Genomic DNA, 24950 nt, shown 5'->3' on the forward strand with positions numbered 1-24950 from the left:
AAAAAAAAAATAAATATTTTTAGATAAAATGGAAGTCCCCTGTTTGGCTTACCCTAATCTTATTCCCCCACTTTCCACCTCTGGTGGTAAACAGTATCCTGAATTGGGATTCATATTCTTCTACTTATACTACAGACGTGTAGCCAAAAACAATACCTATCATTGTTTTAAATGTTTCAAACATTATAGAAATAAAATATTCTCTAGATATGTGTGTATGTGTATGCATATACAGAGAGAGAGAGAGAGAGAGAGAGAGAAAGACTTTTGTTGCCTTAGGATATAGTTAGCATTATTTCCATAAATGTGTAAATGTTACTAAACAAAATATGAATGCAAAATGACAAACTAAAACCACAACTTAGGTCTTAATATAAGCTGTATCTATATGTCATCAAAATTAATGTATATTATGTAGGATATTACCATATAAAAGAAATCATATTTGGGGGAAAACTTTTATAGGAAGAAGACTATGTAATCATATCTCATAACTTCACTCAAAATCCTGATATGTTTAATGTTCTTGATATGAGGAATGGCTCTTCAAATCCGTTGAGTTGGAATACTAGCAAGAATGGAGACTGGCACCTTGAAGCAAACACAAGTACTCTGTATTACTTGGGTATGTGTTCATTGGGCAGAAGTGATTCTTTTATCTAATGCTTTGTCTAAAGGAAGAGAAAAATAGCTTAATGAGCAAATATGCCATACAGTGTCCTGCATATAGCAGGAATCAAGAAATGTTTGCTGAGTGAAAGGATTAGAGACTTAATTTATGTTGAAAAGGGCCTTGACAAAATGAACAAATCAGGAGACTATAGATGCTGGAGAGGATGTGCAGAAACAGGAACCCTCTTGCACTGTTGGTGGGAATGCAAATTGGTGCAGCCACTCTGGAAAACAGTGTGGAGGTTCCTCAAAAAATTAAAATAGACTTACCCTATGACCCAGCAATAGCACTGCTAGGAATTTACCCAAGGGATACAGGAGTACTGATGCATAGGGGCACTTGTACCCCAATGTTTATAGCAGCACTCTCAACAATAGCCAAATTATGGAAAGAGCCTAAATGTCCATCAACTGATGAATGGATAAAGAAATTGTGGTTTATATACACAATGGAATACTACGTGGCAATGAGAAAGAATGAAATATGGCCTTTTGTAGCAATGTGGATGGAACTGGAGAGTGTGATGCTAAGTGAAATAAGCCATACAGAGAAAGACAGATACCATATGGTTTCACTCTTATGTGGATCCTGAGAAACTTAACAGAAACCCATGGGGGAGGGGAAGGAAAAAAAAAAAAAAAAAAGAGAGGTTAGAGTGGAAGAGAGCCAAAGCATAAGAGACTCTTAAAAACTGAGAACAAACTGAGGGTTGATGGGGGGTGGGAGGGAGGGGAGGGTGGGTGATGGGTATTGAGGAGGGCACCTTTTGGGATGAGCACTGGGTGTTGTATGGAAACCAATTTGACAATAAACTTCATATATTGAAAAAGAAAAGAAAAGAAAAGAAAAGAGCCTTGAGTTGAATTAAGAACTTACATTTTATTTTTTACAAGAATTTTTTAACGATTTTATTTATTTATTTATTTATGTATGTATGTATGTATGTATGTATGTATTTATTTATTTATTTAAGAAAGTGAGCTGGTGGGGAGAGGGGCAGAGGGGGAAAGAGAGAGAGAGAGAGGGAGGGAGAATCTCAGGCAGACTTCATGCTCAGTGCAGAGTCTTACACTGGGCTCAATTCCACAACCCTGAGATCATGACCTGAGCTGAAATTAAGAGTTAGACGCTGATGGGGCGCCTGGGTGGCGCAGTCGGTTAAGTGTCCGACTTCAGCCAGGTCACGATCTCGCGGTCCGTGAGTTCGAGCCCCGCGTCAGGCTCTGGGCTGATGGCTCGGAGCCTGGAGCCTGTTTCCGATTCTGTGTCCCCCTCTCTCTCTGCCCCTCCCCAGTTCATGCTCTGTCTCTCTCTGTCCCAAAAATAAAAAAAATAAAAAAAAAATAAAAAAAAACAAAACAAAACAAAAAAAAAAGTTGAAAAAAAAAAAGAGTTAGACGCTGAACTGGCTTAGCCACCCGGGTGTCCCAGAACTTACATTTTATGTTTGAGATAACACCAACACTGTTACACATGGCCCTGACATTTATTTCACAAAATTAGAGGAAATGAGTACAAAGGAAGCTGTCAAATATTTCGTTTCCATTTTTATTATTTTATTATTTGGGGCAATTATAAATATTTAAGAATACATTTTGAGTTCCAGAATACTTGTTTTGTCAAGACAGTTTGCTTCTCAATAAGACATGTGCATTTCATCAGAATTTTTCCATATGTATTGCATACGTTTGAGCTCTACCAAGCTACTATCTAAAGAATATTTTCAAGTTGCCATGGTTTTGTCTACATTCAAGTTCTTTAGTCATCTTATGAATTTACTGTTTTTAAATTTTTTTTTAAATGTTTATTTATTTTTGAGAGAGAGCACAAATGGGAGGAGGAGCAGAGAGAGAGGGAGACAGATGATCTGAAGCAGGCTCCACACTGACAGCAGACAGCCTGATGTGGGGCTCAAACTCATGAACCCTGAGATCAGGAACTGAGCTGAAGCCAGACACTTAACCACTAGAGCCACCCAGGTGCCCTGATCATCATATTAATTTAAAATACTTTCCTTCACCTCCAGTGTCAGGAAGAAATGAACTTCAGCAGAGCCAGCCCATTTCTGGGACCCTGGATCCTGATGTGAAAGATGTTATTATTAATTTCCAAGCTTACTGCTGCATTCTCCAGGATTGCTTTCCTGTACATCCCCCATCAAGAAAACCAAATCCCAGGAAGCGACCAGCCACATATAAGTATACAGGCCTTTTGTTTGTTAATACCTTTGATAGCACTTGATGGTTTTCACACCTCACTCTTGGTTGAGAAAATAATGCCCTGGACCTACACAATGCCTTGTAAGTCACCAGGCATGTCCACACTCATTACTTCACTTGGGCCTTATAACCACCCTGATGAGAAAATGGAAATGTCTCACAAAAATTATGTGTGAATGTTACTGGTATTCTCAAACTTGCAGAATGTTAGATATGGATTGCTAGGCCAACTCACTTATTATATATGTGAGAAAGTGGGCACCAATGACCTTTAGTGAATTATGCGACTTCACAAAACTTTTGATGACACTTTCAGAATAGCACCAGAAACTAAGTCTCCTCATTAATCCAATGCTTTCTTAGCAGGTCATGTCTTCTTTGTCTAGAATAACTATCATGGCCAAATCTTGTAATACAACTTATTTTAGTTCAAATGTTTGATTCCCTAATGTATGTTCATTCTCCTAGTTAAAAATGATTTTTCTGTCTTTGAAACTTACATAGACCTTTACCTTTATGTCTCATGTGAAATGTCATCTCTACCTTGTATTATAGCAATTACCATACATCATGGAACTAGTATGTGATGACTGTACTAGCCTTTAAGACCCTTAAAGGTATGATCCTGATTTTATGTTATTTTTGTCCTTTATGGACAAGTAATCATAAAAATAATGTTAGTGATGATAAAAGCTAACATTTAGTGGGCACTTAAGAGCCTACTACTATGCATCAAGTATGCCTCAATATTTCTTACTAGGTGAATTACATTTCAAAATATAGACATACTACAGTAGCTACTATACAAAAAGAATAATTGAATTTGTTTATATATTAACCCAATCATTAAAAAAAAATGTGCTGAGCACCTGCTATGCCCCAGACACTGTGCTGAGCATTGGGGAGTCCATTGTAAACAACAAAGATGTGGTCCCTGCCCTCATTGCACTCACATTCTATCCAAAGAGATAGATGCCAACAAAAGAAAGCAAAGAAACAAAAAAGTAAAGAGAAAATAAAGCACATGAGTGTAAGTTGTAATAAAGGTTATAAGGGCAATGGTTAGGGGCTGGGACAGAGAGCAACATGACAGGGACCTCCTTTGGGTGGAATGGTTAGAAAGGATGGGAAATTCCAGCTGAGAGCCAAAGGGTGAGGAAGAGAAGACCATGGGAAGGGTGGGAGTGGAGTGTTCTAAGCCAAGGAAGCATCTTGGCCCTGAAGTGGGAAAGAGTGTGGTATATCTAGGAACAGAGAGAAAATCAGCATGGCTGGACCCTGGTGAGCAGAGGAGAGTAGCCTGGAAATATTGTTGGAAACAGGTAGACATCAGACCATTCAGCTCAGGCAGGCAGTTAGTATTAAGAAGTAGAAGCTTTTAAATGATTTTCAGCTGAGAAGTAACATACCCCAAATTGCATTTTGGAAAGACCACTTTTGCTACTCTGTCAGCATTACAGAGGGACAGTGAAGTAAGGCTCATGAAAAGACTCTAGAGAGCTTTGTAAGAGACATGGGCCATCAGGGTTATTGACCAAAAAGCCCTTATGTAGTCTAGGGTAGAAAAAATAGTTGAAAATTTAATTAATATTCATTATGACTCACATAATAGGTTTAGATTGGTCTAGACCAGGATGTGATAGAGGAATATGTTGTTATGCTACGTGAATAAGTCTTATATAAGGGTTTTTCCCTTTCATAGTATGAGTTCTGCTCTCTCTAGAAATGGCTATAATTGGATTTGTTAATTAGTATTATGCAGATAATGCTATCAGTAAAAACAAACAGAATCTTGATCCAGAGCTGGTACCTCAAGATTAGGATGTAAAGCTCTAGCTATTCAACACACATATGCTTAGTTTAAGAAGTATTAGGCTTCATTTCATTGATTATAACAATGGGCAGTAAGAAGAAGAATGTATAAAATGCATGGTATAGTGCTGGTAGGGGTAAGAATGAAAGGCTATTAATCTTGAGAAGAGCTAGATAAAATCAATTATCCAATCTGTACAATGCTGGCCAGGTTATTTAGTTAGAAAGATACAACCTTAAACAAACCTTCCCTAAAATTGCTTCTTGAAGAATAATGTATTATTGTAAGTCTAGCTGCTAACCTCACTTTTAAAACTATTAAAACAAATTTTTATAACAGAATTTTTGATTAACACATTTCTTAATGATAAAATTAGTAATTCAAATGTATACTACAAGTACAGTTTTAACCAAACTGTATATTGACCCTTTTTTAGAATTCCAGAATTAGTATCATAGAATTTTTAAAGTTTTTACTAGTTAAGGAAGCAACCACTGATTGTGAATGTTTTCCAGTAGGAAAATATCATCAACTTTATAATAATATTCTTTACAACAATTTGGACTTGAGGTGGTTTCTGGAAAGTATAGTGATGAAAAGAGGAGACTGCCTCTCCCCCAAAGCACTTTTTATATCTATTTCAGTTTAACATAACCCTCACTCTGGTTGTACACCTACCATCCCTGACTCCAGCCCAGGGGCTTAACCTCATTGACTCATCGTTGCCAATTCACATCGCCAATTCCATCCCTCCCTTCACAGAATCTAACTGACCATATCCTATTTCCCCTTTCCCCATGCAGTAGCACCACATGTAAGGGTCTTTAAATGGACAAAGGATGCATTCCTTTTCTTTTTAAAAAAAATATTTTATTTTATTTTTTGAGAGAAAGAGAAAGAGAGAGTGAGCCAGAGAGGGGCAGAGAGAGAGAGAGAGAGAGAGAGAGAGAGAGAATCTCAAGCAGGCTCCATGCTGACACAGAGCCCAATTGCAGGGCTCAAACTCATGAATTGCAAGATCATGACCTGGGCTGAAATCAAGAGTTGGGTGCTTAACTGACTAAGCTACCCAGGTGCCCCAGGATACATTTCTTTTCACTTTCTGTCATGTGAAATCTTATAAGGAAATTAAGTAATTTACATCTTAGCCAAAATGAGGGTATTACAATGAGGATTTAGTGGGAGAAAAAGTGATTCAGATTGTAGATGGAAAGGAAGTTTTCTTCAATGGAGAAAAAAAAAAGCTGTATATGTAGTCATATGTGTTAAGTGTCCTACCAATTGCACCTATCAGCTCATCTGCTTAGTGACAATGTATAAATTCTCTAATTTACATTCTGTCATCCCCGAAACATCTATTATAGTGGTACACCCTAAGGAGATGGTCATTAAGTATATAGAGATAGTACTTAATGGAATCATTTCTCTTCTCTTTTCAGCTTATGGTCAAATGATTCTTTTTGGCAATCATCTCGAGAAAATAATTATACCATACCTCACCCAGGGGCAAATGTGGTTATTCCTGAAGGTAAGTATATAAATGTAAGTAAATGAAATGCCTATATTTATGTGACGTTAGGATAGATACGACAATAGTTACATTCCACCTTTAAGCAGCACACCTTGGGGAAAGAGCAAATGTGAAGAGATGGATTCTATTATTGTGTCCTGGGTACCAGACCTAGCCTTCTGGGTTTTATGTGGATTTCAACCTGAAGATTAAGGATAACATTTCCTGGGAGAGATAAGAATAAGTCATTGTGTGGAAAAAGGGTTGCAAACTTCAAAACCAGGGCTCACTGATAAGGTTGTCATTGTTTTTATCTACAGGCAATAGTTTATGGATTATGATATATGTCTCATAATAAAGCATTGTTTTATAGGAACATGGATTGTAGCAGACACAGATATTCCGCCAATGGAAAGTCTCATTATTTGGGGAGTTCTAGAACTGGAAGATAAACACAGTGTGGGAGCTGCAGAGTCTTCTTACAGAAAAGTTGTTCTAAATGCTACCTACATATTGCTTCAGGTAGGAGGAAGGGTCTTAGAATTTATACCTTTATTAGTCTAATTCTAGGATGTTGGAGATTTACTGAAAAAATTATAGGGGTGCCTGGGTGGCTCAGTCGGTTAAGCGTCAGACTTCAGCTCAGGTCATGATCTCATAGTTTGTGAGTTCTAGCCTCGCGTCAGGCTCTGTGCTGACAGCTTAGAGCCTGGAGTCTGCTTCGGATTCTGTGTCTCCCTCTCTCTCTGCTCTTTCCCCGTTCGCTTTCTGTCTCTCTCTCTCTCTCTCTCTCTCTCTCTCTCTCAAATAAGTTAACATTAAAAAAATTATAAGAACATATGTTCCATCGATGTGAATAAAAAACACAACTGGCTCTAACCTATGATATAAGTCCAATATATTTCTGCTGCCCTTTAAACTGGTGGCCACACATTCCTTAGGGAGTAATTATGCTACTTTTTACTGTGAAGTTTGCTCATTTTTAATCCTACGTAGAATATTTGTATTATTGTTAGGTAAAGCTAAACCCACAACTTGCTCCAACAACCAGAGAATCCGATTCCAGGAGTTGTGGAAAAAAATAAAAAATTTAAACCTTTTCTTTTTCTTTTTTTTTAATTTTTTTAACATTAATGTTTATTTTATTTTTGAGACAGAGAGAGAGTGTGAATGGGGGAGGGGCAGAGAGAGAGGGAGACACAGAATCGGAAGCAGGCTCCAGGCTCTGAGCCATCAGCCCAGAGCCTGACATGGGGCTCGAACTCACGGACCGCGAGATCGTGACCTGAGCCGAAGTCGGACGCTTAACCAACTGAGCCACCCAGGCGCCCCATAAACCTTTTCTTTTTTTAAGAAAACAGTGTTTTTTAAAATGAATGGACATAGATGGAATTATGACAACAGGAGAAGATTACTAAAAATATTTCAGTTGTTTGGAACAATCACCTCATTCTCTCATAAAGCTCAGACTGTCTTGAATATGTAACAGTATAATTGGTTGAATTGTTCTGTCAGTTTTTATTGTTAATTAAAAAGAATGGCCTAGCCAAAAAGCTGTTAAGTGTCCTAAGAAAATAAAAGTAGTAGTAACTTTTCTTTGCTAAAACTAGGCCTTTACTGCTTTAAAGATATGCAGTATTTTAGTATTTAGATGCATGAGCTTTGAGGTAAATTAAAGGTACGACTGAGTCCTTACCTCAGTTGGGAACCTTGGGTAAGTTATTTGACCGCTTTTAGCAACAGTTTTCTCGCTATCAAGTGAGAATAATAACAGCAATTCATGGGCTTAGTGTAAAGGTCAAATGATATAATGTATGTAAAGCCTTACACATTATGCCTGGCAGAGAATCAGCAAGCATTTAGTAGTAGCTATTATTATCAACAAAGAGGGCTCCTTAAGAAACGAAATAGATGAACATAGGGGAAAGGGGGAAAAAAAAAGAGGGAGAGAGGGAAACAAACCATTAAGAGAACAAACAGGGTTGACAGAGGGAGATGGGTGGGGGGTAGGCTAAATGGATGATGGGCATTAAGGAGGGCACTTGTAGTAGATATTGTATGTAAGTGATGAATCGCTAAATTCTACTACTTAAACCAGTATTACACTATATGTTAACTAAAATTTAAATAAAAATTTGAAAAAACAAAACAATGAGGCCTCCTAATGGGCACAGCTTGGAATTAAGTGTGAGGAGTGTACTTCATATATGTCATATTGTGCTAAAATAAAACGTCATCTGTCCAGTAGCACTAGTTTAGGTCTAAGCAGGTCTCAGCTTTAAGACAGTGCTGACAATAAGTAGCTAGTAAGTCCGACTTTGAAAAATCATTTAAGCAGCCTATCCCAAAGTGACAGGGTTAAATCAAGGTCACTTCCAGATACAATACTGTTCTTTGTATAACAAATTTCATTCATTTTTACTAGAGGAGGCTACCAGTATCTTTCTAATTCCATTTTTATGGGTGAAATTTTTTTCTGCCCAATTTTTAAGTATTAACAATTTTCTGCTTCACTGCAGGGAGGTAGATTGATTGGTGGCTGGGAAGATAACCCTTTTAAAGGAGAATTACAGATTGTTCTTAGAGGAAATCATTCTACTCCAGACTGGGCACTTCCAGAAGGACCAAATCAAGGATCAAAGGTCTTAGGTATGTATTTCCAGATACCAAAAGTATCATGTCAGTTTTGAAAATCTATTTTTTTTTAATTTTTTTAATGTTTATTTATTCTTTTTTTTTTTAATTTTTTTTTTTAACGTTTATTTATTTTTGAGACAGAGAGAGACAGAGCATGAACAGGGGAGGGTCACAGAGAGAGGGAGACACAGAATCTGAAACGGGCTTCAGGCTCTGAGCTGTCAGCTCAGAGCCCGACGCGGGGCTAGAACCCACAGACCGTGACATCATGACCTGAGCCGAAGTCGGACGCTTAACCAACCGAGCCTCCCAGGCGCCCCTAATGTTTATTTATTCTTGAGAGAGAGAGAGAGACAGAGACAGAGTATGAGCGGGGCAGGGTCAGAGAGAGGGAGACACAGAATCTGAAGCAGGCCCTAGGCTCTGAGCTGTCAGCACAGAGCCCGATGCGGGGCTCGAACTCACAAACCACAAGACCATGACCTGAGCTGAAGTCAGACGCTCAACCAACTGAGCCACCCAGGTGCCCTGAGAATCTATTTTAAGACATATGGCACTAAAATACTTACCAGTTCATGATGTTATGGTATCAGCAGACTTTACAGACATTTATTTATAGTAAAGCATTATAAAAATAAATTTAAAAATGTTTAAATAAATCATGTCACACTAAAATAGGTATAGATGTGCGTATTTGAAACCAAAATATAATTCATTGCAAAATTAACATTAATCTCTCCATATGTGTATTATTTCTCCAATCTGGTTTTCTTTATAACTGTCTCTTTTTATAAATAATCATACTTTCTCATATCTTAGTGCTTTTCCCTTAAAAGGTAACTTTTCTACACATTATTCTACTTATAGTGTTAATAATCTGTGAATCAGTTGACTGCCATCAGTTATCCAGTCACAACTGTTGCTGAACTTTATACTTTCCTGTTGGATGTGTATGGCTGTACGTATTCCTATCTGAGCCTGGAAAGTAAAGGAACTGAGAGGGTTTATTTGGTCATGATTAATAACCAAGTTTATTAACACTGCTGCATATCTGTTGGAAAGATACATACAAGCATGTGCTGCAGTCGCTTTGCCATACAATTTCTAAACAGTGACCATCAGTAAATAGGGGCATAAAAAATGGCTTTGACCGAAGGAGTCAGCTCTCCACTGGTAAGTGTTCCAAGGCAGACAAATTCCATCTTAAAAAGAACTTGCTTTTATGTGTTTATTTTTTTGTTTCAAAAGTAACATTTCAAACAACATAAACGATATCAATAAAAAATATTAAGAAAAAGTATACATCTTTCCAATACTACCCCATCATGAGGAAACTAGTATCTAGTATCATGTAAAAAATTAGCAGTTTTTACATGTCTTCTCATGTTCTTTATATATGTGTACATTCATATTGCATATATTGATTTGTGGTTATAGTATTGTGCCTTTTACAAAAACATGGTCAAACTAAATATATTCCTATGCAGTTTTCTTTCTCAGTTAACATGTTATGGATATCTTTCTACGTCAATATTTACAGATAACACTCTGTCTTTTTATAGCATATTACCCTAATGTATTAGTATATTATAATTTATTCCATCATTCTCTTATTGATGTACATTTAGATTTATTCCATTTTTCCAATATTTTCTAGGATTATGGTGGGCATTCTCATTCATGTATCCTTGTGCGCTGGCTTTAATTTCTATGGACCAGATTCCTAGAAGTGGCTCAAAGAGCCAAAGCCATCTTGTATAACCCTGAGCAGATATCCAACTTCATTCCATTCATTCTAAAATATCCAATCATTTATTAAAATGAATGGTTTCATTTTATCTTAGCACCTAACTCAGTACTATGTGGTGAATAAATAGAAGCTTTTCTATTTCAGGGGTATTTGGTGAGCTGGATCTTCATGGATTTCCACGTTCAATATATAAAACTAAGCTCTCAGAAACTGCAGAGGCTGGTTCCAAAGTCCTATCTCTAATGGATGCTGTGGATTGGCAGGTACAGGAAATATTAAGTGGTGGGAACTGAATACACACAGTGGGTCAACTTACAAAGGTTTCTTTTTTATTCTCATGCACATTTTTTTTCCATAGGATTGATCAGATAAGAAACATATATTTTGCATTAACTTGCACTCAGAAGCTGACCTGATAGTAGGCATTTAAAAATTGGGATTTTAAAGGTCCTTCAGAATATATAAAGAACACTATTTATCTTTAGTTATGAAAGGAAAATATGAAAGTTTTTGAATGGAAAAAAATTTTTTATGTGTGTCTTTCCCATATTTCAGGAATATCAAGTAATAGTTAATTATATTAAAAAAACTGGCAAAATTTAAGAATATTGTACTGATCAGTTTTTAATATAAATATGAATATATTTGCTTTGATCTATTTAATTTCTTAAAAGTATATTGCCTGTGATTTTATTTAGTGACTGAATTAAATTTGAGGAGATGTTGAGATAAATCATAATTTAGAATTCTTAATATCAAACACAAGCATATTTATTTTTAGAGACCTCAATGTATGTTTGTTCTTTCCGATAATACCATGTTGCTAATCAGATATAAATTAAATTAGAATTTTAAAAGTTATTATTAAGAAATAGAAACCTATTTTGAAAATTGTTCTTGAATTTGGCACTTGAATTTTTCTAAGGAGGGAGAAGAGATTGTGATAACAACTACAAGCTATGATTTCCACCAGACAGAAACTAGAAGTATCATTAAAGTCCTGCATGACCAGAAAATTCTGATTCTCAATGATACCCTTTCCTACACTCACCTTGGTAAGTAGCTGTTCTTTAAATAGATATGTAATTAACATGCCTTGAAATGTCCACATTTTTAGTGATCTCCTTTGTAATTACAACTATTTGATTTAAAAATCTAACATTTTTGAGGAACATTTCACTCTGATTGGTACTAGTACCCAAGGGGCACTACTGTATTGGCTTCCAATAGTCCCTGCTATATGCATTCATTCATTCAGCAAATATTCAGCAAAGACTAACATGTAACGTCCCATGGGGGTAAAGTTAGCACTTTCTGTTTTAAGCAAGCTTCTAGGTGATTCTCATCCACGTGAATTTTGAGAACCCTTGAGCCAAGAGAATCTTTGTCCCAATTTGTTTTGTTAACACATTTCTCACCTATAACTGCATTTAGAAAAGCTACAACAAAATGGTAGAACCATAATTCTCAAGGATAGAAGGAATTCATCAGAATCATCTGAAGATGATCTTTCAACTTACAGGATCAGGGCTATCCCAGCACCCACTCTTTCCCCATTTGACATTCTACTTTCATCTGAATCTAAGAAAGTGGTAGCAGACAGGGGTGTTATGTTAGAAAAGCCATACAGATGCTTCTGGTACTCATGAGAACTTCAGCTATAATGTGGCATGATTGATAGGCAGATGTTTGACGTTCATGGAAAAGAAACTTCAAAGAAATTTTAATGACAGTATTTTGATGGAAGCATATGTATCTATCATTCTATGTCACACATTTTTTTAAATCAAAAGGAAAAAGCTTGTTGACCAACACTGTAATTATAAAACAAGTTGTTTTTATAAGTTTGACATTATAGATTCTTTCATTTAAACTACCAAACATTTATTTCTGTTGAAATACACCTGCTTGCCTTAAAATTTTGAGTAAGAGTTCTAGAAGTGTAGAATGTAATTTAGATTATATTTTACAAATCATTAAGATATAAGTGTATAGACTGCGCTTGATATGCTACTACACATTTGTAAAAAAATGTGATCAGTATAAAATATGCTATAGGAAAATTGGAACAAACCAAAGTTCAGGCATCATAAAAGATAATATCTGTGTGCTTCTGATTATCCATATGACCTTGGACAAATTATTTTACTTCTCTACTTCATTTTCTCAACTTGGCCTTACAACAGTGATTTAATTTATAATTTGAAGTTATTGTTATTGTTACTACAATATTGGTATTGTTACTACCAAGTAAACAATAACTTCATAATTGCTGATTATAATCATACTTTTGGTGTAAACAGAAGAAATGCTTTTTATTTATTTCATTTTATAAATTAAAAAGTATTATGGGGGGATCTAAGATGGCAACGTAATAGGAAGATGCTATAGACTCATCGTGTCCCTTGAACACAACTAGATAACTGTCAAATCATTCTGAATACCCAAGAAATCAACCTGAAGACTGACAGAACAAACTCTACAACTAGACAGAGAGGCCACATGGAGAAAGAAAGTAGGAGGTGCAGAGACATGGGTTAGAAGAGAAACGAATCACTGTGGAGGTGCTGTGGAGAGGAGGGAGCCCTGGTCATGGAGAAAGGCAAGAGAGAGCATAGCACACAGGGGTAAGCACGAGGAGAACACTTCCTCAAAGTTATTGCCTAGGAAAACAGAGGGGCTGATTTTCATGAGTTTTTGCAACCAGCAGGTCTGGAAGACTAGAGTTTTAAAGGTATGTGGGCATGGCTTATATAAAGCCCTGAAGGTTCTACCCTGCTCCTGGAAAGAAGGCAGGCAAACAACCTGGGAGGCAGCTGGCAGAATCTGAGGAATGCCTAAAACACAGGGAGAGACTGTTCCCTCTTCTTGGAGCAGTTCTGTGAAAGGTAGAATTCATGGAGATGCGTCTCTGTCTCAGCCATCCAGGGGCCTCGTTTCCCTTCCCTGTCCCTCAGCATAGCTGCAGAGCCACATACAGCTGGTCTCTGACACTGGCTGCCTGGCCTGCCTCTTCCGAGTCCCACACCCCTGTGCTCTGGCGGGACTGCCCTTCTTGGTCAAGCCAGCCTCAGTCACAGGGCGGTGGGCCTCTCCCTCAGAAGACCAGTGCAGGTCCCCATCACACCATGTTCCTAAAGCCTGGAGTTTTAAAAGTCAGCAGGCTTGCCTGGGATAGAGCCCTGAGGGCACTACCCTGCTCCTGAAGTGAAGGCAGGCAGACAACCAGGGGGTGGGGGTGGGGGACAGACAGTGTGGAAACAACAATCTGAAAAATGTCTGGGACATACAGCAGGGAGATTATTTGCTGTTTTGGGAGTGCTTCCCTGAGAGGGATTGTGCCTGGAGACTCCTCTCTGGGGACAAAGGAGCTGCCTAGCACCATTTCCCACCCCTGTCCCTCAGCATAAACACAGAACCACCTTCAGTAAACAGCACAGCACCAACACTGGTTGCCTAGTCTACTTACACCAGCTCCCACACTGCTGTGCTCTACCAGTATGGCCCTTCTCAGTCAAGTGTGCCCCAATCCCAGCATGGTGGGCCCCTTCCTTAAAAGACCAGCAGAAATTCCTGCCCATACTATGTCTCCTGACCAGAGACTTCTGCAGGGCTTCAGTTCTAGTGGAAGTAGCATCAGGTCTCACTTAACAGGCAGACCAGAGCAAACCTACTTAAAACCCGGCACACTATGGCCAAGTACCAAACACTGCCCACTGCAGGCAAGGAGAGCCTCTGCAGACAACTAGCCTGAAGGATAGCAGCCAAAACACTATAGCAGTGTACATCCAGCAGACACTAGAGACATGATCTTTTCCTCATAAAACCATCTAAGGAGCAGGACACATAACAGACTTTTCTAACACAAAGAAGAAGACAGAAATTTAGACAAAATGCCAAGATGGAGGAATTCATCCCACATGAAAGAAAAAGATAAGGTCACATCCAGAGATCTAAGTGAAACTGATATAAATAACATATCTGATGGAGAATTTAAAGCAACAATCATAAGGATACTCACTGGGATTAGGAAAAGAATGGAAGATGTCAGGAAGGGACTTACCACAGATATAAAATAGTTAAAAAAAAAATTGAAATGAAACATGCAATAACTGAAATTTGCAACTGACTGGAAGCAATGAACACAAGAATAGAAGGAGAAGAGGAATGAATAAGTGATATAGAAGCTAGAATAATGGAAAATAAAGCTGAACAAAAGAGAGAAAGAACTATGGATCACAAGAATAGATTTAGGGAACTCAGTGACTCCCATCAAATGTAACAACATTTATATTATAGAAGTCCCAGATAAAGAAGAGAGAGAAAAGAAGGAAGAAAATTTATTTGGGGAAATAATAGAAAATTTCCCTAATCTGGAGAAGGAAACAGATATCCAGATCCAGGAGGCACAGAGAATTCCCATCAAAATCAACAAAGCAGGCCAACACCAAGACATATTGTAATTATATTTGCAAAATATAGTGATAAAGGAAAAAATTCTAAGAGCAGTAAGACAAAAGTGGTCCCTAACTTACAAGGGAGAGTTCATAAGGCTAGCTGCAGATCTCTCAACAGAAACCTGGCAGGCCAAAAGGGAGTGGCATAATATATTCAACATGCTGAATGGGAAAAATCTGCAGCCAAGAATACTCTATGGCAGCAAGGCTTTCATTCAGAATAGAAAAAGACACAAAGAGTTTCCCAGACTAACAAAATCTAAAGAACTTTATGACCATTAAACTAGCCCTCCAAGAAATAGTAAAAGGGACTCTATGTGGAAAGGAAAGACCAAAAGTGACAAAGACAAGAAAGGAACAGAGAAATCTCCAGAAACAAAACAAAACAAGTAATAAAATGACACTGAATACATACCTATCAATAATTACTCTGAAGGTAAATGGATTAAACAGTCAAATCAAAAGACATAGGGTGTCAGAATGAATTAAAAAAAAAAGACCCATTTATATGCTGCCTACAAGAGTCTCATTTTAGAACTAAAGACACTTGCAGATTGAAAGTGAGGGGATGGAGAAACATTTATCACACAAATGGATGTCAAAAGAAAGGCAGAGTAGCAATACTTATATCAGACAAACTAGATTTAAAAACAAAGACTGTAACAAGAGATGAAGAAGAGCACTATATCATAATAAAGGGAACACTCCAACGAGATCTAATAATTGTAAGTATTTGTGCCCCCAACATGAAAGAACCCAAATATATAAAACAAGAACAAACATAAAGAACTAATTGATAATAATACAGTAATAGTAGGGGCTTTAACACCCCACTTACAACAATGAACAGATCATCTAAGCAGAAAGTCAACAAGGAAACAATAGCTTTGAATGACACACTGGACCAGATGGACTTAACAGATATATTCAGAACATTTCATCCTAAAATAGCAGAATGCACATTCTTTTCAGGTGCACATGGAACTCCAGAATAGACCATATACTGGGTCACCAATCAGGCCTCAATAAGTACAAAAAGATTGATATCATACCATGTATATTTTCAGATCACAATGCTATGAAACTTGAAGTCAACCACAAGAAAAACTTTGGAAAGACCAAAAATATATGGAGGTTAAAGAACATCCTGGTAAAAATGAATGGATCAATACAGAAATTAAAAAAGATATTAAAAATACATGGAAACAAATGAAAATGAAAACACGATGGTCCAAAACCCTTGGGATGCAACAAAAGCAGTCATTAGATGGAAGTATATAGCAATACAGGCCTACTTTAAGAAGCAAGAAAAATCTCCAATAAATAACCTAACCTCGTACTAAAAGTAGCTAGAAAAAGAACAATTGAAGCCAAAATCCAACAGAAGGAAAATAATTGAGATTAAAGCAGATATAAATGATATAGAAACTAAAAAAATAGACCAGATCAATGAAGCCAGGAGCTGGTTCTTTGAAAAAATTGATAAAATTGATAACCCCTAACCAGACATATCAAAAGGAAAAGAGGAAAGGGCCCAAATATATAAAATCACAAATGAGAGGATAAATTAACAACCAGTACTACAGAAATACAAACAACTGTAAGAGAATATTATGGAAAATTATATGCCAACAAATTGGACAACCTAGAAGAAATGGATAAATTATTAGAAACATATGTACTACCAAAACTGAAACAGGAAGAAATAGAAAGCTTGAACAAACTGATAACTAGCAAAGTAGTTGAATCAGTAGTGAAAAATCTCCCAATAAATAAATCTCCCATCCTGAGCCAGATGGCTTTATAGTTTAACTCTGCCAAACATTTAGCGAGTTAATAACTATTCTTCTCAAACTATTCCAAGGAAACAGAAATAGAAGGAAAACTTACAAACTCATTCTACAAGGCCAGCTTTACCCTGATCCCAAAACCAGACCAAGACTCCACTAAAAAAGAGAACTACAGGCTAATATCCCTGATGAAGATAGATGCAAAAGTCAACATACAGAAATCTTTTGCATTTCTATACGCCAATAATGAAGCAGCAGAAAGAGAAATCAAGGAATCAGTTCCATTTACAATTGCACCAAAAACCATAAGATACCTAAGAATAAACATAACTAAAGGGGTGAAGATCTGTACTCTGAAGTATAAAACACTGATGAAAGAAATTGAAGAAGACACAAAGAAATGGAAAAACAGTCCATGCTTGTGCAATGGAATAGCAAATATTGTTAAAATGTCTATATTACCCAAAGCAATCTATACTTTTAATCCAATCCCTATCAAAATACCACCAGCATTTTTCACAAAGCTAAAATAAACAATCCCAAAATTTGTATGGAACCACAAAAGACCCTGAATAGGCAAAGCAGTCTTGGAAAAGAAAAGTAATGCCAGATGCATCATAATTCTGGACTTCAAGCTATATTACAAAGCTATAATTATTAAGACAGTATGGTATTGGCACACATACAGACACATAGATTAATGGAATAGAATAGAAAATCCAGAAATGAACCCATAGCTCTGTGGTCAACTAATCTTCAACAAAGCGGGAAAGAATATCCAATGGGAAAAAGTCTCTTCAACAAATTATGTTAGGAAAACTGGAAGCACCATGCAAAAGAATGAAAGAGGACCTCTTTCTTATACCATATACAAAAACAAATTCAAAATGGATTAAAAACCTGAATGTGAGACAGTAAACCATTAAAATCCTAGAGGAGAACACAGGCAGTAAGTGCTTTGACATAGGCCGTAGCAACTTCTTACTAGATATATCTCCTGAGGCAAGGAAAACAAAAGTAAAAATAAACTATTGGGACTTCATCAAAATAAAAAGCTTCTGCACAGTGAAGGAAACAATCAACAAAACTAAAAGGCATCCTGCACAATGGGGGAATAATGGCATATCTGATAAAGGGTTAGTATCCAAAATATATAAAGAATTTATACAACTCAACACCTAAAAAACAAATAATCCAATTAAAGCATAGGCAGAAAACATGAAAAGACATTTTTCCAAAGAAGACATCCAGATGGCTAAAAGACACATCAAAAGATGCTCAACATCACTCATCATCAAATCAAAACTACAACTGGTGTGATATCACCTCACACAAGTCAGAATGGCTAAAATTAACAATACAGGAAATAATAGGTGTTGAAGAAAATGTGGGGAAAGGGGAATTCTCTTGCACTGTTGGTAGGAATGCAAATTGCTGCAACAACTCTGGAGAACACTATGGAGGTTCCTCAGAAAGTTAAAAATAGAACCATCTATGATCTAGCAATTGCACTACCTGGTATTGACCCAAAGGATACAAAAATAGTAATTCAAAGGGATACATGTACCCTGATGTTTCTAGCAACATTATCTACAATAGTCAAATTATGGAAAGAGCCCAAATATCCATTGACTGATGAATGGATAAAGAAGATGTGGTATATATGTATATACATACGTACATATATACACAGTGAAGTATTATTCAACCATAAAGGAGAGTGAAATCTTGCCATTTGCAACAACGTGGATGGAGCTAGGGGGTATTAAGCTAAGTGAAACAAGTAAGTGCGAGAAAAACAAATACCATGTGATTTTACTCATACGTGGAATTTAAGAAACAAAACAAATGAATATGGGGGGGGGGGGGAAGAAAGACAGGAAAAGCAAGAAACAGACTCTTAAGTATAGAGGACAAGCTGATGGTTACGAGAGGGCAGGTGTGGGGGGGGATCGGTTAAATAGGTGAGAGAGATTAAGGAGGGCACTTGGGATGAGCACCGGGTGTTGTACGTAAGTGTTGTATAACCAAATTCCACACGTGAAACCAATATTATGCTATATGTTAACTGGAATTTAAATAAAAACTTGGAAAGAAAAAAATTAAAACTATCATAATTTCAGTCTGCCATCTATGTATGTTTAAGCATGCAAATCTAATTAATTCACACATTTGTGTTGACTTTTGGCATATTAGAAATTTATGTGGCCTGTGAATTACAAAGGAACTGATAAACACAGGTATTTCTCAGCATTGGTAATAATCTAGCTGTCCTTTCTGTTGTAGCTGAAAGATACCATGTTCCTGGAACAGGTCAGAGCTACACGTTAGCAGCTGATGTTGGGATACTGAGTAGGAACATCAAAATATTTGGTGAAGATTACCCAGGTTGGTTCAAGGAATCTTTTGGTGCACGTGTCCTGGTCAGCTCATTCACTGAAAATATGATGACATTTAAAGGTTGGTACAAATTTGAAAGATAACATGGTCTCTTCTATGTTTAGTCATTTCTTAAACAATTGTCACTTCTTTTTAGGATCACACGTGTTTAAAAAATTCAAGTGAGTACATTTTAAAGATCTTACTGGCTTTAATCAATGGGTTGTGAATCAGGCAGTGTCTGATCTAGCGGATAGAAAGGAGCTCCACAGAGCTGTGCAAAATGAAATACTTTTACAGGCAGAAGGGAGCAGGTTACTTGCCTCTAGGGGACGTCAGGGGCTAATCAGGGAGATTACCTAACCAGTGCTGATCAGGTGATTCCTGACTGACTGGTTTAAGATTCCATTTCTGGGAGTGGAACTGTAATTAAGTTCAGTCTCAGTTTGGTGACATGGGGCCGAGCATAAGCAACTCCCAATTTGGGCCTGTTGTCTTGTTTTTAACACATGGGAGAATGAAGCCTTGAGAGGGATTATGTAAACCCAGGTGCTACCCTCAACAACCAAATCCCTAACACTTTTCTACTTATTTTATCTTCATAGACAATAAGAATTATTAAATTAATAATGACCTTAGGTAACAGCCCAGCTTCTCACCCAAACAGAAATCATTTGATAACAAGCACAATAGATCTGTTAATTTTGTTTGAAGGAAAATTTCAAATATATACAAAATTTTCAAACATAGAGAAATGTGTAATGAACCCCAGTGTACCCATCACTAGGTACCACAATGGTCAACTTTGGTCATTCTTGTTTCAACTATACGACCACCCACTCTCTTCAAGCCCCTGGGTTATTTTGAAGCAACCACATACATTTTTTTATTGAGATATAATTGACATAACATTGTATAAGTTTAAGGTGTACACTGTATTTATGTTGATACATTTATATATCCCAATATGATTACCATTGTAGTGTCAGCTAACATCTCTTTCATGCACATAATATGTCTTTTGTGTGGCGAGAGCAATAAAGATCTAGTCCCTTAGCAATTCTGAAGTTACAATACAGTGTTGTTGACTGTAATCACTACGTTGTACATTAGATCTCCAGAATTTATTTAGCCGCAGGCTGCAAGTTTATACCCTTAAACAACATCTTCCTAATTCCCCACCACTACCACCCCAGCTCCTGGTAACCACCATTCTACTCTGTTTTTATGAATATGGCTTTTTTAGATTCCACATATGAGTTTCATACAGTATTTGTCTTTCTCTGACTTACCCCACTTAGCATAATACCCTCAAGGTCTGTCTGTGTTGTGGCAAATGGTAGCAAATGGTAAGAGTTCCTCTTTTCTTAAATGGCTTAATAATGTTCCATTGTTCATATATGCCAGATCTTCTTTATCCATTCATCCATTGGTGGACACTTAGGTTGTTCCCATATCTTGGGTATTGTAAATGAAGCAATCACATATTATTTCAGCTAAAAATATTTCAGCATGTAACTTTAAAAGACTTTAAAAATGTTTGTAAGAGGGGCGCCTGGGTGGCTCAGTCGGTTGAGCGGCCGACTTCGGCTCAGGTCATGATCTTGCGGTCCGTGAGTTCGAGCCCCGCGTCGGGCTCTGTGCTGACAGCTCAGAGCCTGGAGCCTGTTTCGGATTCTGTGTCTCCCACTCTCTGACCCTCCCCCGTTCATGCTCTGTCTCTCTCTGTCTCAAAAATAAATAAACGTTAAAAAATAAATAAATAAAAATAAATAAAAATGTTTGTAAGTATCAGATGCTAAAATGTTAATGTAATTCCTTATATCAAATGATTATTCAGACTCCCCCAATTTATTCTTTCTCTTTCCTTCCTTCCTTCCTTCCTTCCTTCTGCTTGCATTCCCTTTGTTCAAATCAGGATCTAAATAAGACCATGCTGCAATTGGTTGTGAATTTTATAATTTTTTTAAACATTTATTTATTTTTGAGACAGAGAGAGAGACAGAGTATGAATGGGGGAGGGTCAGAGAGAGAGGGAGACACAGAATCTGAAACAGGCTCCAGGCTCTGAGCTGTCAGCACAGAGTCCGACGCGGGGCTCGAACTCACAGACGTGAGATCATGACCTGAGCCGAAGTCGGACGCTTAACCGACTGAGCCACCCAGGTGCCCCTGTGAATTTTAAATCTCTGATTCATGTATCTCTTCTTGCAGTTTATGTACAAAAGAACCTAGATCACCTGTTCAGTAGTATTTCCAACAGTCTAGAATTTAGTAATTCATCCCTAGAACTTCACTTGTTCCTGTATCCTTTGTATTTTCTATCATAGGTAGTTTAGAGCTAAAAAATTGATCATACTCAGACCCAATTTTTAGGAAAGAATTCTTCATGGTTGACGGTGTACTTTTCCACTAAGTAGACATGTAATGTATGATTATTCCGTTTGTGTCTGATAAGCTTCTTTTGTGAAGTTAGCAGCTATTAATGATCATTGCCTGGATCTGTTAAATCACTGAGGTTTAAAGTGGTGATATTTTAATTCTACCACTCCCTTCTTATTTGTAATCTAGAATATTTCTGTAAAGAGAAGCTTCCCCAGACAACTATTTGACTACCCTGAGAAATAGTTTATATACGAAGTGTAGGAAAAATGCCTGATTCTTTCCTATTATTACCTAGTTCTGAAGTAGTAAGTTGGTGCCCAACCATTCTCCAAAGGTGACAAAGCATCTTTAATTTTTGTTTGTTATTAGTGTCATTATGAGCTCTGTGGATTTAAACATATTTGGTGTTTTCTAATCCATATATGGATTGTGATTGTTAATCTTACTGATATTACAAATGCCCAGTTGCCATTGACAAATGAAAATGGCCCATTACTGACCTTCAAAACATTTTCATGTTGATGCCTAAGTCCTTTTGATTTAGGTTTCGTTAGCTTCTTCAGTTTCTGATGTGACAAACACATGTCTTTTGTTTTGTTCTTCCGAGCCTGAGACTAAGTCATTCCTCCAAGTAATGCTGATTCTTTTATTTGGAAACTGATATTTTGATCCCACAATCTGGGTTCCAGGATTCACTCATTTATTCTTGAAATGTTTAGCAGGTCTTCACTTGTTCATAATTCTGCCTATTATGTTTTGCAACAGTTCTAATTTTAGAAAGCTTTTAAACTGAGCAAGAAGTCATCCCAGTATAGCTTCTACCTGTTGGCTATAATATGTCAACAGGAGCTTAACTGATGGTAACAGTAATGATGATCATGGCACAATATTCCAGGCACTGTGCTAAACATTTAACATATATTATCTCATTTAATCCCCATAGTGCTATGCATAAATATTGTCCCCTTTTAAAGACAGATAAATAGATTATTAGAGGGATGAAATTGCTCTGACCATGGATACTAATCCACACCTGCCTCACTTCAAATCCATGATGGATCCAATACTCATGACAATTTTTCCTTGCTCCTATAAATTGTTTTGTGATGTTATACACATCTATGGCTTTTATAGGCCCAGATGATCTGTAGTAACCATTTCTTCTCTGTCTCTAGCTTATGATTATGTTCTTCATCGTACATCCAATTGCTGGCTCATGGGTTTTGAGACAGGCTTTTCCCTTGCAGTACAAAGTAACTCTTCTCCGCTGCATTTTATTAAATATCAGTTTTTGAAACAGGAAATATCCTCTACTGTTGCTTATGAGCCATGATTCTCTGTGGCTCTATTTTCTTATATAGAATATAAGAATAATAAAACTTCCTAACTCATAGGATTTGAATTAAACCACAAATTGTCTTTTAAGCCCTTAGTGCAGCACTTGGCAGAGTAATCTCTCATGGATTGCTATTGCTGTTATTACTAATCTATGAAATTGTCTCTTGTCACCTCAATGGTACTTATGACAAACTGATGAGCAGATACTTACAATGCTTATTCTGGAAGGGATTATGTAAAGATAATGCCCTTGAAATCTCTTTAGAGCATCAAAATTGAACTGTTGGGTAAATTATATCTTGTGCTTTATGTCATGCGTTCTCAAAAGGGACAATATCACTACCAAGGGGATGAAAAATGGCTCTTAACAGGACCAAAAAACTTACATGAGCAATGGTTTGTGGCCCCCAAAGAGCCACCATATATTAACAGATATATAGTATATCTGAGGTATTGAAATTTCATGGGGAGGGGAGGCTATTAGAAAAAAGTCCAAAAAGGCCCTTGTGGAGGGCAGTGAAAAAAATTCCAGAAATACTGCCTTATTTAGATTAAAGGAACAAAGAAGAACAAATGAAATTTCAATGAAAAAGTTAAAAACAAATTTGTTATTTGGAAAATTACAATTCTTATAGCTTACAAAACCACAAATTTTATTATTTCAAGAAAAAAAAATGTAACTCTTTCTTCCCTACCCTGCCAGGAAATGCAAGGATAAGCAATGTGGAATTTTATCACTGTGGTCAAGAAGGCTTCAGGGATAGCACAGATCCAAGATATGCAGTAACATTTCTTAACTTAGAACAGGTTTGTACTTGAATTTTTGTGTATATTCAAAATGAAACATTTTGATTTTGATTTGATTTTCATTTAACTTTACTAAAAATGCCATATCTTAGAATTGCTAAAACTATGATCTAATGTAACTTCCTTAGATACATTTCGCACCAACTTTTTTAGACTCATAGCATTTGATTTACCCACGTCACGCATTTAAAGTCAGTAAAAAAAAAAAAAGGCAGAAAGAAAACACAGAAAAAAGGAGCACAAAGGTGAAAGAATTAAAGATCTGTGATATTATTTCATATCTCCACTTTATATTGCAGTGACCAAAAATACTTCCAAATAGTTTCTATTAAACATAGCGGGGTTTGCTTATATTTCTCAAGTGAAAAGTATGTGTGCATATCCAAGCCTCTGTCAAAATAGATGTGCTTAGAAGGCTGGTGATTGAAGAAAAAATGAGAGAGAACATGTTTCTTATGGAAATGAAAAATAATGTTGCAGGTTTGAGGTTGCAGCCCCAGTCCTACTCATTGACTGGTTCCTACAGACGTTTGACTGTAACCCCCTGCCTAGAGCATCACCTTTTTTAATTAAAAAAAGTCCCTGCTTAATCATATAATAAATTATTCTGAAAAATACTTTTTAGTTCCTTAACATTTTATAGGTAATGATAGAAAATAAATGCATAGAAAAGTACTTCAGAATTTTTATCTACATTTAAATATGCATTTTTGCTTTACTTAATCATAATTTGAAGACATGGAAATTTCCAGGATTAAAAGATATACAGGGAAATCATCTTCTTTCATGGAAAGTAAATTGAGTATTTTATTTATGAGCATTTATTTCCTGAAAATCACTTACTTCAAATTTTTTCTTCAAATATATTTAATTTTATTTGTAAAATTTTCACTGAATCCTGATGTTTCATAGATTCAAGATCATGGCTCATCTTATATTCGAGGCTGTGCCTTTCATAATGGCTTTTCCCCAGCAATCGGTGTGTTTGGAACAGATGGAGTGGACATAGATGACAACATCATTCACTTTACAGTGGGGGAAGGTAGTATGATAATATTTTTGTCCAAATAACATGCTTCCTGAGACAATCTTATCTGAAGACTCTAGAGCCATGCTGTTTAATTGATCTTCTTGTGAGCATGGAAATGGCCTATATCTATGCTAATACGGTAATTACTAAACCACATGTGGC

At 36.7% G+C, this 24950-nt stretch overlaps 1 protein-coding gene across 1 annotated transcript in view; it reads left to right on the top strand.

Annotated features, from left to right (window-relative positions):
- Nucleotides 1–24950, top strand: part of PKHD1L1 (PKHD1 like 1) — a 158517-nt gene that overhangs the window by 97798 nt on the left and 35769 nt on the right. The window contains exons 52-61 of the mRNA XM_042923667.1: nucleotides 466–625; nucleotides 2700–2871; nucleotides 6145–6233; nucleotides 6589–6737; nucleotides 8735–8864; nucleotides 10747–10865; nucleotides 11528–11657; nucleotides 19136–19309; nucleotides 23655–23758; nucleotides 24671–24800. Coding sequence (XP_042779601.1) covers nucleotides 466–625; nucleotides 2700–2871; nucleotides 6145–6233; nucleotides 6589–6737; nucleotides 8735–8864; nucleotides 10747–10865; nucleotides 11528–11657; nucleotides 19136–19309; nucleotides 23655–23758; nucleotides 24671–24800 — 1357 coding nt within the window. The remainder of the gene's footprint in view (nucleotides 1–465; nucleotides 626–2699; nucleotides 2872–6144; nucleotides 6234–6588; nucleotides 6738–8734; nucleotides 8865–10746; nucleotides 10866–11527; nucleotides 11658–19135; nucleotides 19310–23654; nucleotides 23759–24670; nucleotides 24801–24950) is intronic.

The sequence above is a fragment of the Panthera leo genome, chromosome F2 (assembly GCF_018350215.1).
Source record: "Panthera leo isolate Ple1 chromosome F2, P.leo_Ple1_pat1.1, whole genome shotgun sequence".
Classification (NCBI taxonomy): domain Eukaryota; kingdom Metazoa; phylum Chordata; class Mammalia; order Carnivora; family Felidae; genus Panthera; species Panthera leo.